Source organism: Malurus melanocephalus, unplaced genomic scaffold, assembly GCF_030028575.1.
Source record: "Malurus melanocephalus ecotype Western Australia unplaced genomic scaffold, MMel_1.1 scaffold_355, whole genome shotgun sequence".
Classification (NCBI taxonomy): domain Eukaryota; kingdom Metazoa; phylum Chordata; class Aves; order Passeriformes; family Maluridae; genus Malurus; species Malurus melanocephalus.
Genome location: NW_026623587.1, coordinates 415833 through 427882, shown reverse-complemented (window position 1 = coordinate 427882; position 12050 = coordinate 415833). Strand labels below are relative to the sequence as shown.

At 56.9% G+C, this 12050-nt stretch overlaps 1 protein-coding gene across 2 annotated transcripts; it reads right to left on the bottom strand.

The window, feature by feature from the left end:
- Window positions 1-601: 601 nt before the first annotated feature.
- Window positions 602-6633, bottom strand: LOC130580691 (glutamine synthetase). 2 transcript variants are annotated; one of them, XM_057378346.1, is made up of 7 exons: window positions 6543-6633; window positions 6262-6437; window positions 5567-5728; window positions 3803-3949; window positions 2827-2954; window positions 1621-1820; window positions 602-1343 (listed from the first exon to the last, which is right to left on the bottom strand). In XM_057378346.1, the coding sequence occupies exons 2-7, from the start codon at window positions 6425-6427 to the stop codon at window positions 1022-1024; spliced, it is 1125 nt and encodes a 374-aa protein (XP_057234329.1). In that variant the 5' UTR covers window positions 6428-6437; window positions 6543-6633; the 3' UTR covers window positions 602-1021. The 2 variants fall into 2 exon arrangements, with proteins under 2 accessions (XP_057234329.1, XP_057234328.1); XM_057378345.1 differs by lacking the exon at window positions 6543-6633 and having other exon boundaries at window positions 6262-6481.
- Window positions 6634-12050: the final 5417 nt, after the last annotated feature.

The window sequence follows — 12050 nt, the reverse complement described above, 5'->3', positions numbered from 1 at the left end:
GTGGGGAGGCCCTGGCATTGTCCAAGGCCASGCTGGACAGAGCTTGGAGCAATCTGGGACAGTGGGAGGTGTCTCTGCCCATGGCAGGGGTGGGACAAGATGGGCTTTAAGGTCCCTTCCWACCCAAACCATTCTGTGATTYTAAAAATAAATCAGTGACTTCCACCTTGTAAAAAGACTCCCACCCAAGGAGCTGCATCGTGTCCCTGTGGTTCACCAAGGCAGCAGAGGGGATGTCCCCAGGGTCCCCTCCTGCACCCAGAGGTGTCCCCAGAGGGGAGGCTGTGCTGGCTGTGCCCAGGGCAGGGCTGGCTGTGCTGACTCAGCAGCACACACCCTGTGTAAACGCCCGCCAGCTGCTGCCCCGGCCGCTGTTTGCTTAGCCTGTGCTGCTCTGTTTGCCTTTGGGATCACGATGGAAGGAGATGATGGCCTTTGGGCCAGAAAATGAGGCAAGGCAGCTCCAGGCACCTGTTTCAAGGATCCTCCAGCATCTCTGCTCCTCCAGCTCCTGCCCAGGCTGCTCAGTAACTGCAACCCACCAGCAACACCCAAATTAAATCAGCCACAGAGCTCTAGGAGCTACAGAAAAATGCACTCATCCCAGCATAACCCAGCTGCCACACAGCCAGGAAAATTATTTATTATCATTTCCTTGCAACAGAGATATGGAAAAAAAGCACCCGCCCTCCCCAGGTGCAAACAGCAGCAGCTGCAGCATCCACGTAGGGATCTATGTACATCACAGTGTAAAGTCCATCGGGAAAAAAATTCAATCCAAGTTTAAAAAAAAAMAAAAMCTCACAACCTAAAACCAGGAACCAGAAAAAAATGAAGTGGTTGAGAAAATAGGTTTGGCCCCTCCCTCTTGCTATAAAATATATACTTCTAAGGCGACSTTTCACAAGACCAGAAGCGAGGTTCCTAAAGAGTCTGAGCGTGCAGCCGAGGACACCGCACAGGCACCAATCCCACAGGAGAAGCTACTGCAGACACGAGAACCTCCACCCACGCTGTGGCCTCAGTGGTCAGCGTAGTCCTTGGTCTCCACCCCGGTCTCGTTGAGCACCGTCGTCCTCATGATGGCCTCGGTGACCGCGTAGGGGTCGCAGTTGGCCGCCGGCCGCCGGTCCTCGAAGTAGCCGCAGCCATCCTGGCCGACCTGGCGCGGGATGCGGATGCTGGCACCTCGGTTGGCCACGCCAGCAGAGAACTCGAAGATGTTGGAGGTCTCGTGGTGGCCGGTGAGGCGYCGGGAGTTGTCCCTGCCGCCCCGCGGGTCGTACACACAGATGTGGTAATCGTGCCGCTTGCTCAGCTTCTCAATGGCAGCTTCGATGTGTCTGTGCAAGAGGAGAGGGGGATCAGTGGGGCCATCTAGGGGGTGTCACCCCCTCCCCCTGTGCAGGGACAAGGACAGCCCAGGGGACACCCTCAGATGATCAGCTGCTTTTGAAATAACGAGCTGGAACAGCCCTAATGCTGCCTGGTGCAGCCACACAGGTAGTGAGACACTTCCACATGGCCCAGGGTCCCTCCAACCTCCCAGGTACATCCCAGGGAGCCCCCCACAATTCACTTGAGTCCTGAGACTCCCCTTGAGACCCCTCCAGGACTCACTTGAGCCCCCCCTCTCTCCGCATCTCCTCGGTGCTGTAGTTGGTGTGACACCCGGCACCGTTCCAATTGCCCGTCATCGGTTTGGGGTCCAGCGTGGCCACGACCCCAAAGTCCTCGCAGACGCGGTGGAGGATGAACCGAGCCATCCACAGGTGATCCCCCATCTCRATGCCTTCACACGGGCCCACCTGGAATTCCCACTGGAAGGGATGAGCAGATAACAGGTGAGGTTGGGCAGGTGGGTCCCTCCCCAACTGCCACACCCCTGCCCCTCCTGGCCTGCATTTGAATGTTACCCTTGGGAGACAGCAMTGAGGATGGGGAGCACCCAGTTAAGCAACAACACAGCTTTGGAATGCAAAAAAAAAATGGGAATAAACCGCTTCTGATTACACAGAGCAAATCAGAGGGAGTTTTAACACCCATCCACGTGGTAAATAAGCATCACATGTGACTGAGGCTAGTGCTGGAGCTGCTGTGTGGAGGACCCCCAGCCCACACTGCAAACAGGGTGGAGGATTAGCAAGGAGTCTGTCAGTCCTTGCCAGGGCTGCTCCCTGCCCGGCTGGAGCCAGGGTTGCACCACCCACGGTGACTAAGCACAGGGTGACGTCCTTACTGCTGCTGGCATGGAAGGGCTTGAGCCCAGGCTGCAGAATGAGGCCAAGGAGGACTCTGGAGAAGTTGGGGCAAACAGCGGGGTCGGTAAAAGTCCTATCTAAGCTCCACAGCTGATAAGCCCCTGCTTATCACCGCCACATCAGCAGCAGGGGAGTCAGGGACCCACAGTCGGTCAGTCTGGCCACCTGCCTAATGCAATCAGGGACTCCCTACTGCTCAGCCCTAGATAAACCCAAATCCTCCCCAGCCTCTCCCCAAGGCCGTGCTCCACCCAAACTTCCCGGTTCCCAGGTAGCAGAACAGGGCTCAGCCAGCCCTCACTGCACACGGTGACCCCGCAGCCTGTCCCTGCTCCTGCTGTCCCCTGCATCCCTGCTCCCAGCTCTGCTCCAGCTGAGCTGTGTAAGGAGCTCAGGGTGAGTTAGGAGAAAATTAAATGTACATTTTCATTCCAGCGGTACAGCTGCTCCCGTGTTAGGAGTCACTGGTTCTCTATTCCAGAGGAGCTGGGAGCTGCTGGGTTATTCCAGCCCCACAGTAATTTGCATCACTGGGAATGGGCGGCCCGGGGCCATCCACACCTACCTGGGAGGGCATCACCTCTGCGTTGGTACCACAGATCTTCACCCCCGCGTACAGACAAGCCTTGTAGTGGGACTCCACGATATCACGCCCGTACACCTTATCTGCTCCAACCCCGCAGTAATAGGGGCCTGGAAAGGACAGGGAGTCACCACCCAAGGAAAGCTTTGGGRGGCAACAACAGCATTGCAGCACAATCCCACACTCCCAGGTATCTGCTGCCACGGGCAGAGGATTTATGGGAAATAAAAGGATGTTTCTCTCCACAGAACATCAAACCACCGATCCCATCTCCAGCACCAGCAGCCTGAGCAGCTCATCTGTGCAACCTCAGCCTTATCTGGGCAGTTAAATAAGACTTGTAACACATCAGCTGGGAGGTGGCCAGGAGATAAGGAAATCTTGGTCTGCCCTGGGGCACCTCCCTGACCCTCTGAGCACATCAAGCGTCCGAGATTGTTCTGACAACAGCTGGCATTGTTCACGGCTAGAAAATCCAACTCGCTGGGGTTTGATATCTTCCTCATTCAARCAGGGTAGGCAAAGATCTTCTCCCAGCCTGGGGGAAGGGAGATGTTGCAAGCAGCCGGTCCAAACAAAAACCAGGTTGGGAAACCTCTGGCTCTCCCCCAGCTGAGGAGCTGGCTCGCTGCTGCAGGAGGGCACAAGGAGCCATGCCAAGCCCTTTCCCCAACAGCCATGGGGAGGAGGTTTTTCCAGCCCAGTTCTCCAGCCCTTGCCAAACAAGTCGTGCAGCTGAGCTGTTTGTGCAAGCAGGGTCCGGCGGGAGCGGCCCCGCGGCTCACGTGAGCCACAGGCCACCAGGTGCTCTCTGCAAACAGCTCCTACCTGGGGCCATCCCTGATGGCAAAGCTGCTCCGAGGCTGGGGATGGGATTACAGCCACCAGCAGCACTCCACAAGCAGCAGGGTGGGAGCTGAGGGGAGAATTTAGGCCAGGGCAGGGAGGGAGCTCTTACCCTGCGGGCCAGGGAAGCCGTTGTCGGGCCAGCCGTAGGGGTGGCCGTTGATGCCCAGCAGCGTGTACTCCTGCTCCATCCCGAACCAGGGGTGGCTGTCCTTCACCAGGTCCATCACTTTCTTGCACGTGTGTCTCAGGTTGGTCTCTGGGAGYAGAGAGGTCCTGGTTAGAGCCAGCACTCACCACGCTCTGCTCCATCCCACTCAGCTCCACTGCTGCCAAGCACTTGCCACAGAAGCCTTAAGGAAATCCTGAGTGAATCCCCGTTCCTGTTCACCAAATTCCTCCTTGCAGTTACTYCATCACCAGAGCATCAGGCCACAGGTCAAGAAGGTTTAATTATCCTGATCCCCAAACCACTGTGACRGTCCATGAACATCCTCCTCCTCTTACTCACAAGGAGACCAGGAGTCTTACCCCAGCCCCACCATCCAGGCATCCAGTAGACCTGGGAACAGGGACTGTACAGCTTCCATCAGTCCTTCACTCCCACCCTCTTTCTACCAGCTTCATCTGAATTATTCTTATCTTTCTCCAGCTCCATGGTTTTGGTTGGCATCCAGACTGGCTGGCCCTGCCTTGGCCTTTTGAGGTGCTCAAGGCAACTGGGGCTTTGCCAGGAAAACACAGATATCAGAGAACAGTCCAGACATGGAACAATGTACCAGGCAAGGGGAAGGAGAGCTTGGACCAAGATATCTGAAAAGCTGCCATCACAGGGAGAGGCAGCCTCCAGGCTGCACATTCTGCCTCAACTTGCAGTAAAAGCCCCAAAGCAGCTACAACAGAGCATGGGGCTACAGGGAGCAGTGAGAGAAAGAAAATTTCTTTCCCTGAGCCCACACAGCCCCTAAGGTCCATGGGAACCCACCACGGGAAGGGCTGGAGGGTGCATCCCACTGGTCAGCAGGGCTCTGGGCTGAGCTCTCTCTGCCCCGGAGCTCCAGAGTCAGGGCTCTCTTCACAAACTGTGTCAGCGGAGGAGCTGCCTCGCTGGAATCTCGACCAAGACACTTCCCCCCACCCGTGGCTGCTAGAGGAGGAATCAGCCCCATATTTCACCATCCTCGCCCGCAGCCCCCGCTCTCCCGGCAGACGYGCATCACCCGCAGATGCCCTCTCCCTCCCCCTCGCAGCCAGCGGGGCACAGCCCTGCTCGGCTGGCAAATATCCGCTTCTTTGCCGGCAAATAACCCCTCCGGGAGCCCCTCAGCGCGTCCCTGCAAACAGGCTCCTCTTCCTGTGTCTGAGACTTTATCAGAGGGACAAGACGGACTGCAGACTTCTGCGACTGAACGCTCGGCGATAAGACGGAGAGCCGGYGCGTTCTGGGGCTGTTTGCAAAAGGTCACTCTGAGCCAGCACACGCCGTCTCAGCATCTTYTCCTTCCTTTTCTGCAGCCTCCCACCAACGGGGAGAGCAACCACAACCCAGCGTGTTAAAATCGCCCGCACTTCCAGCTCCTGCTGCCCCCGGGGCTGAGTTCACTCGGGCTCAAGAGCCGGGAGACGCCTTTGGCGAGTGCCRAGAGCGAGCTCCACGACTCGCTGCTCTCCTCCTCGCCCTGTGCCGCTAAAACAGGTTCCTGCAAACAACCGCCGCCACCAGAGCTTGGATTTCGGAGCCTCAGGCCAAGTGCTCGGCGTTGAGCTGCGCCCCGGGGCCAGCGATCCAGAGCAAGCGGCGCCTGGGGGAGGTGGCACCCTAAATAATACGGGGGTGACCCTCGGGAGCCGCGGGGTGCTCGCTGGAGGTGCTCACCTGCGGGTTTCCTGTTGTACTTCAGCACTTCGCAGAGCACCAGCTTGTTGGGGTCCAGGCAAAAAGGGTCCCTGAACATGGACACGGGCACCAGGAACATGTCACTGTTGGAGCCCTCTGCCTGTGCCGTGCTGGAGCCATCGAAATTCCACTCGGGGACATCTGCAAGGAAGAAGGGGGAAGGAGGAGGGAGTGACGTTGGGCAAAGATCCACATACGGATTGCGCCGAGTACCAGCGGCTCAGATCCAGGATGGAGCACCCAAAAGGCGCTGAGTTCCATGGGATGACRGCCTCAAAGGTTTTCTTGCACATCCCAGGAGCCCATCAGGGTCTTCACCCCCGGCACCATCAGGCATGGACAGATCAGTCCCAGCCACTCCACATCCCTCCGCCAAACCCCGTCCAGATGCCRACACATCTCCGTGCCTGTTTGCCTGGTGGAAAGGGGCGAGGAACTCATCCTCCCCTTCCCGCCCTGCACTAATAGCAGAGATTAGCGGATTAGGCAAACCGCAGGGACGCAGGTTGGGTATTTACCCTGCTGCTTGGTGCAACAGGTATCGCTGGTGCCACGCAACCAGGCAGAGCCGGTCCCAGCTCCCGCCGCCCAGAGCGCCCCAGAAATCTTCCCAGGAGATGTTCGGGGCCCTCCACCACGCCACCCATCACTCGGAGGGACAACAGCGGCGTTACCTTCGATGCTCTTGGGCTCCTTATCGAGGGTCCTGCTCTTGCAGCGCACGCCCTCGCCGCTGCCGTCGATCCAGACGTAGGTGACCTGCACTTTGCCATCCTGGGGCAGCCTCATGTACTGCTCCCGCACCAGCTTGTTCAGCCTGGAGCTGTGCGACACCGACATGGCGACGGCCCTGCGAGGGCGCACAGGTGAGTGCCACATCACCCCCGCACCATCACCCCACGGCTATGTTCAAAATCAACCTCCCAGCCCAAAATCGACCGCCCGACCGCCCCACCTCGGCTGTGTCCCCCAGCCAAGCGGAGTGTCCCTGGCGGGACTCGAACTCKCGATCCCCGCGCTCACCGGCCCCAGCGCTGCCCGCGCCCGCTCCGCCCGCGCTTTAAAGGCGCCCGCGGTGGGGGCGGTGCGGACGCGGCTCCGCCCCCACCCCCGGGACACCCACTGAGGACGTTGGGTATTGTTTTCTTTYCTTGTTAAAATATCACTTACTAAAAACGACGGTTATCGCACGGCTAAAACATCACTTTATTTAAAAAGTAGTGAGTTACTGGCTAAGTAACTACTTCATTTAAAAAGTAGTAAGTATTACTCACTGAAAATATAGTTTTCCACCTTCCATCCCCTCTCCGCGTGTGTCGTCCCTCTTGGCCCCTTGTTTGTATAGGGTTGCCCTCTTACACGTGGGTAGGTGTTTTTCTCCCAGCCCCGCTACGCTACCGTGGGGTGGGGAGCTGGGRTGGGTGTTGGGGTGTGCTCCCCCCAGCACCCCAAAAGCCTGGCTGGGACCATGCCCTGGGGAAGGGTGACGTGTGAGAATGGGTCAGGGTGGTCCTGGCGACATCAGTGACAGCCAGATCCCTGGGGACAGAAACAGCCAGATCCTTGGGGACAGAGGCAGATCCCTGGGGACAGAGGCAGACCCCTGGGGACAGAAACAGCCAGATCCTTGGGCAGGGAGGCAGCCAGATCCTTGGGGACAGAGGCAGACCCCTGGGGACAGATCTCTGGGCAGCCAGATTCCCAAGGGCAGGGGCTTGCAGATGCCTGGCTGCCCCACCGCTGCCTCTCTCCCCAGATCCTGCCCTGGACACCCCATGCATTTCCCCCTTCCCACCCAGCTTCAGCCCCGTTGTAGCTGCAGGGCTGTGTTTGCCCCCAAGGCTTTCCTTCAGAGGGAGGAAAGGCTGAGGGTTGCAGGGAGAGCTACAGCGAAAACACTGAAATTTCCTGCTTCAGCCCTTCCCYTCCATAAACCGCCCAGTTAAAGTACAATTTTTAAGCACCAGAGCGCAGTACAGTCTCTTTAAACCCCCAACTACCCACGCTCAGCACAGGCTCTGCTGTGATTTACAGTCAGCTAAAAATCCTAAGCCAACAGGTGTGAATCTGAGTCGATTATTTCAATATAGCAGCAATTTCCAGCTATTGAGCCGAACGCAGATCCAATTAGGTGAATTAAACGCCTCGCTGCCTTCCTCGTTTTCCATAGATCCTGCGTTAGAGGCTCCCACGTGTCAGAGCAGAGCAGACAGACCCCAAACGTGACGATGCAGAATCACGGGCACAGCCGGGAGCAGCCCGTGTCGGCGCCTTAGGGGCTTATCTCAAACACTCTTCTAGGTTTTTTGGGAGGAGGGTGAGATTCCAAACAACCCCTCCCCAGCAAACCCGGCGGGGTGAGCGCATCTCGACTCCCCAGCCTCAGGTTTCGAGTAGTTTTTCCGATGTTACAAAAGGAGAAAAGGCTTTAAGGCATGACTGGGCCCTAAAGCAGCTGTGCTTTTGCTAATTCCCCCGGTTCTTAAGGCAGACTCATGCTTGWGGCTGCCTGACTCACCCCCAGGAATGTTTYTCTGMAAAACAATAAAACATCTGCACCAGGGCAGCTAAAAAAAAAAAACACTTCACGGTTGATTGCCCCCCCCAGGACATCTCCTCCCCGGGCACTGACCCAAGACATCAGCTCTGTTTTTCTTCTGAAGGTGTTTTGGTCCCGCAGGCAGATAAAGAACCGGGAAGAAACCTGAAAGCACTTGGGATTGCGCAAGAACCAGGAAACGAGATTGGCAGCGAGAGAAGCAAAACTTAATTAGCGATTTTGGTGACCGGGCGGTGACATCAGTGGCAGCGGGCTGCGGGCAGACCAGACGTCACCCACCCCACAACCCGTGGGTGCTGCCCCGAGCAGAGCACCGGGAAAGGAGGTTGGCACCCAGGGATGTGCCCAAGGYCCCTGGGCAGAGCCACACTGGGCTCTCCCGTGTCCCCGATGCCGCCCCGGTGACATTCAGAGCCTCCTGCCACTGAAGCTGAGGTGCAGCTGGAAAGCAGCCACCTCCCTCTCCGGGGTATTTTAGGGACACATCCACGAACGGGGTTGCAAAGCTCAGCATTTCCTCATTCTTGTTTGGAAATSGTCCCAGGGCGGGAGGAAATGCACCCCTGGGTGTGCAGCCGTTTCCCGGAGGCGTTGCAGCGCGGAGCCGGCGCCGGGACGGGGAGGTGTCAGCGGCTCTGCCGGCTCCTTGGCTCCCTGCTCCCATCTCCATCCCGCCTGGGGAGCTGGGGCCCACGGCACCGGCCTCAGGGCTGGAGAAACAGGGGCTGATGCTGAGCAGGAAGCTCAGAGATGGATCTGCATCCCTCGGGAAGCATCACAAACCCCACCCGAGGAGAGGAGAGCTGCTTCTCCAGAGCCTGGAGCTCTGCATCCTTCACAGCCAGTGGGAGCAACACCACTGTGGTCACTGTGATCCGAGGGCTCAGCCAACACCCTGCACATTCTGACCCAGCAGGATGTGGCAGACCCTCAATTTATTCCCAGGGAAAACTCTGCCTGCCCTCCTGGATGTGCCCACCTGGGCAGAAATATCCTGGAGCTGCAGTGGGCTCAAAGAAAGGGAGAAATGAAACAAAATCCAGGCTGTGTTAATGCTCACCAGGAACCTGGGYTGGGAAGCAGGGCTCCTCTGGGGCCAGTGGAATTACTGAGCACCAAAACACCCAAAAGGGGAAACCAGAATAAACACCAATAATCCCTCCCCTGATCAGAGCCCCACCACCACGGGAGGGCAAACACGGTGTGGTTGTGGTTGTTTGGGGACAGCAGGGACAGCACCAGCCTGTGGCTGCACAGCCRTGGAATCACAGAATTCCTAAGGGTGGAAAAGATCCTCGAGTCCAGCTGTTACCCCAGCACTGCCGAGGCCACCACTAAACCACGTCCCCAAGTGCCCTGGTCCCATCCCTGCCCAAACACCACCCCCGAGGCAGCTGGCCAAATACACAAAATTGTTTCATACCAAAAGGGATTTTAGTAAGCAGGAAAAAAAACCTTTCTGCCATATAAGGCTGGGCACCTGCTTAGTCAGTTTTTCCTGGGATCAAGTCTTACCTCACCACATTCTAATTCCATTTCTATAGCAACAACTCTGCTACAGCAACAACACCGAGCACARTGCACACCTGGATCCTCCAGGCCTTTGGATAATGCTCTGCCCCAAACAAGCCCACGTTCTCTGCAATCAGCAGGCTCCTTCTGCTCCCCTCCACGCCAGGTACAGCAAATATTAACCACCACGAGGCTCCCAGCTCAGGGAATCAGTGACCGGCCCAAGGTCGGGCGGGTGGTGAGGCTGAGGGCGGGCAGGGAGCAGGGGTGTCCTTGGAGAAGGAAAAGGTCACAGATTAAATCTCCAGAGGACTTTGAGAAGCCCATTCAGAGCCATAGCTCAGAGGGGTTTCTCTATATGCAGGACAGCAGGAAGGGAGCTGATCCTGTTTGCTGCAGCCATCCCTCTGCAGGGTTATCTGGGGTGTCATCCCACAGGGATGCAGGATGGGGCAGAGCTGCTCCCATTCCCAGTGCCTTTACTTTGGGTGATGAATCAGTCTGCAGGCAGCCTGGAGAGCCCTCCTGGGGACACCTGGCCAAGGYCTAAATACTTCCAGTTTTTATCGCTCTGACTTTGAGGCTTTATCAGCCCGAGCATTTTCCAGCCTTCCCAAAACACACCAAAGGTGTTTTTTTTACTTTGAGAGGAGAAATAAATCCTTGGGGAATTTTTCAGATTGAAAATCTTCAGTAACACAACATGTTTTACCACAAAGGGGTTAAACATGGACTAATTTACCTTATGGGGTGACTTTCAACACCTTTCCCCTGGTTCTGCAGCAGGGCAGGGCCTTGGCTGGCAGATCCCTCCCTACAATTGTCCGAGAGGCATCATCCCTGGGCACAAAGCAGGGATATCCAGATGAAGAATTTGGGTTTTACTCTAAATCCTCCTCCAGGATTCAGGATGCTGCTCAGAACTGCAGGAGTTTCTCTCAGGTTGTTAAACCCAAAGTATCTCCCAGAGCCCTGGACCACGGAGCCCCACGGGAGAGCATTCCCTCTCCCCGAGCTGGGTCTGAACAACCCGGGGTGGTTTTTGTCCTGCCAAACAGTTTGATGGGGAGATTAGAGGGGAGGCAAAGAGCACGATCGGCAGGAGGAGCCCAGCACAAACACCATAAAGGGATTAGAGGGGCTGGGGGCAGAGCAGGTGGGAATTTTCCTGCACGCTAAGCTGGAAGAGACGGCTTTTTCCAGCTGAGGACACCAGGGGGATGCTGTGGGGGAAGGAACCGGCTGGGAATGTGCAGGGATGTGGCACGAGGTGGCCAAGGTGGCTCAGATCTGCACTGAAGAGTCCAGCAGAGACCACCCYGTGCCCAGGGGCTGCACTGGCATTYSCCTGTCCCCAGCACAGATTTGTGCTTTTCCTGTGAAGCAGCTGAACTGACAGTTTTTCTTTACAGTTAAAACACATTTACACAGCAGCAAATCTCCTTGGATTTGTACCCAAACCACTTTGCCTTCATTCAAGTAGTGCTGCCAAACTTTTCTCTGCACACACATATAAATACATATAAATACATATAAATACATATAAATACATATATGTATGCACATACACATCATTCTTTATGTCAGACCTGAACAGCCTGGGAACCCACAATCCCAACTCCAACAGCCTTTCAGTGACCCCCAAAGCACCCTGCACCAACCCAGTAAATCTGAGATCCTCCTACTCACACTCACCCCACCCATTTCCCCAGAGGCAGGACACTGCACCCCTCACTCCTACCCCAAGGGAAGTCCACAAGACCCCAAATTTTGATTTTCCTCCTCTCTTCCCTTGTAGGGCTGGTGGCTCCAGCAGCACCAGCCCCATGCAGGCAGGAGAAACCCATGGCAGGAGGTTCTCCTGGGACTGTGGAGGCTCAAACACTGCTCTGCACCAGGCAAGGAGGGACTTGCAGCAGCTCCTTGCTGTCCTTCAGCCCTCACATGCATGCAAGGGGGTGTTTGAGCGTGGCTGCCCCTGCAGCATCACAGCCAGGCACGGAGCACTCACCCTGGAGCAGCTCAGTGCCGCGGGGTGCAGCTCTGCCGCTTGTTCTGGTACACCAGGGGACACCCATCCACCCCCCTCCCCTGGGTGGGACTCCAGGGCTGCTCTCAGTGACAGGAAGAAAGAACTCACACGAAAGAAAAGCAGAAACAAACACCTCAGCGACCCTCACAAACTCCCACTGAACCAGAGGTGTGAGGAGCCTGCTCGAGGTCACAGAGAAACCCCACTGGGATCCCCTGCAGCCTCCCAGGGATGTCCTGCAGCCCCCCAGGGATGTCCTGCAGCCTCCCAGGGATGCCCTGCAGCCTCCCAGGGATCCCCTGCAGCCTCCCAGGGATGTCCTGCAGCCTCCCAGGGATGCCCTGCAGCCCCCCAGGGAT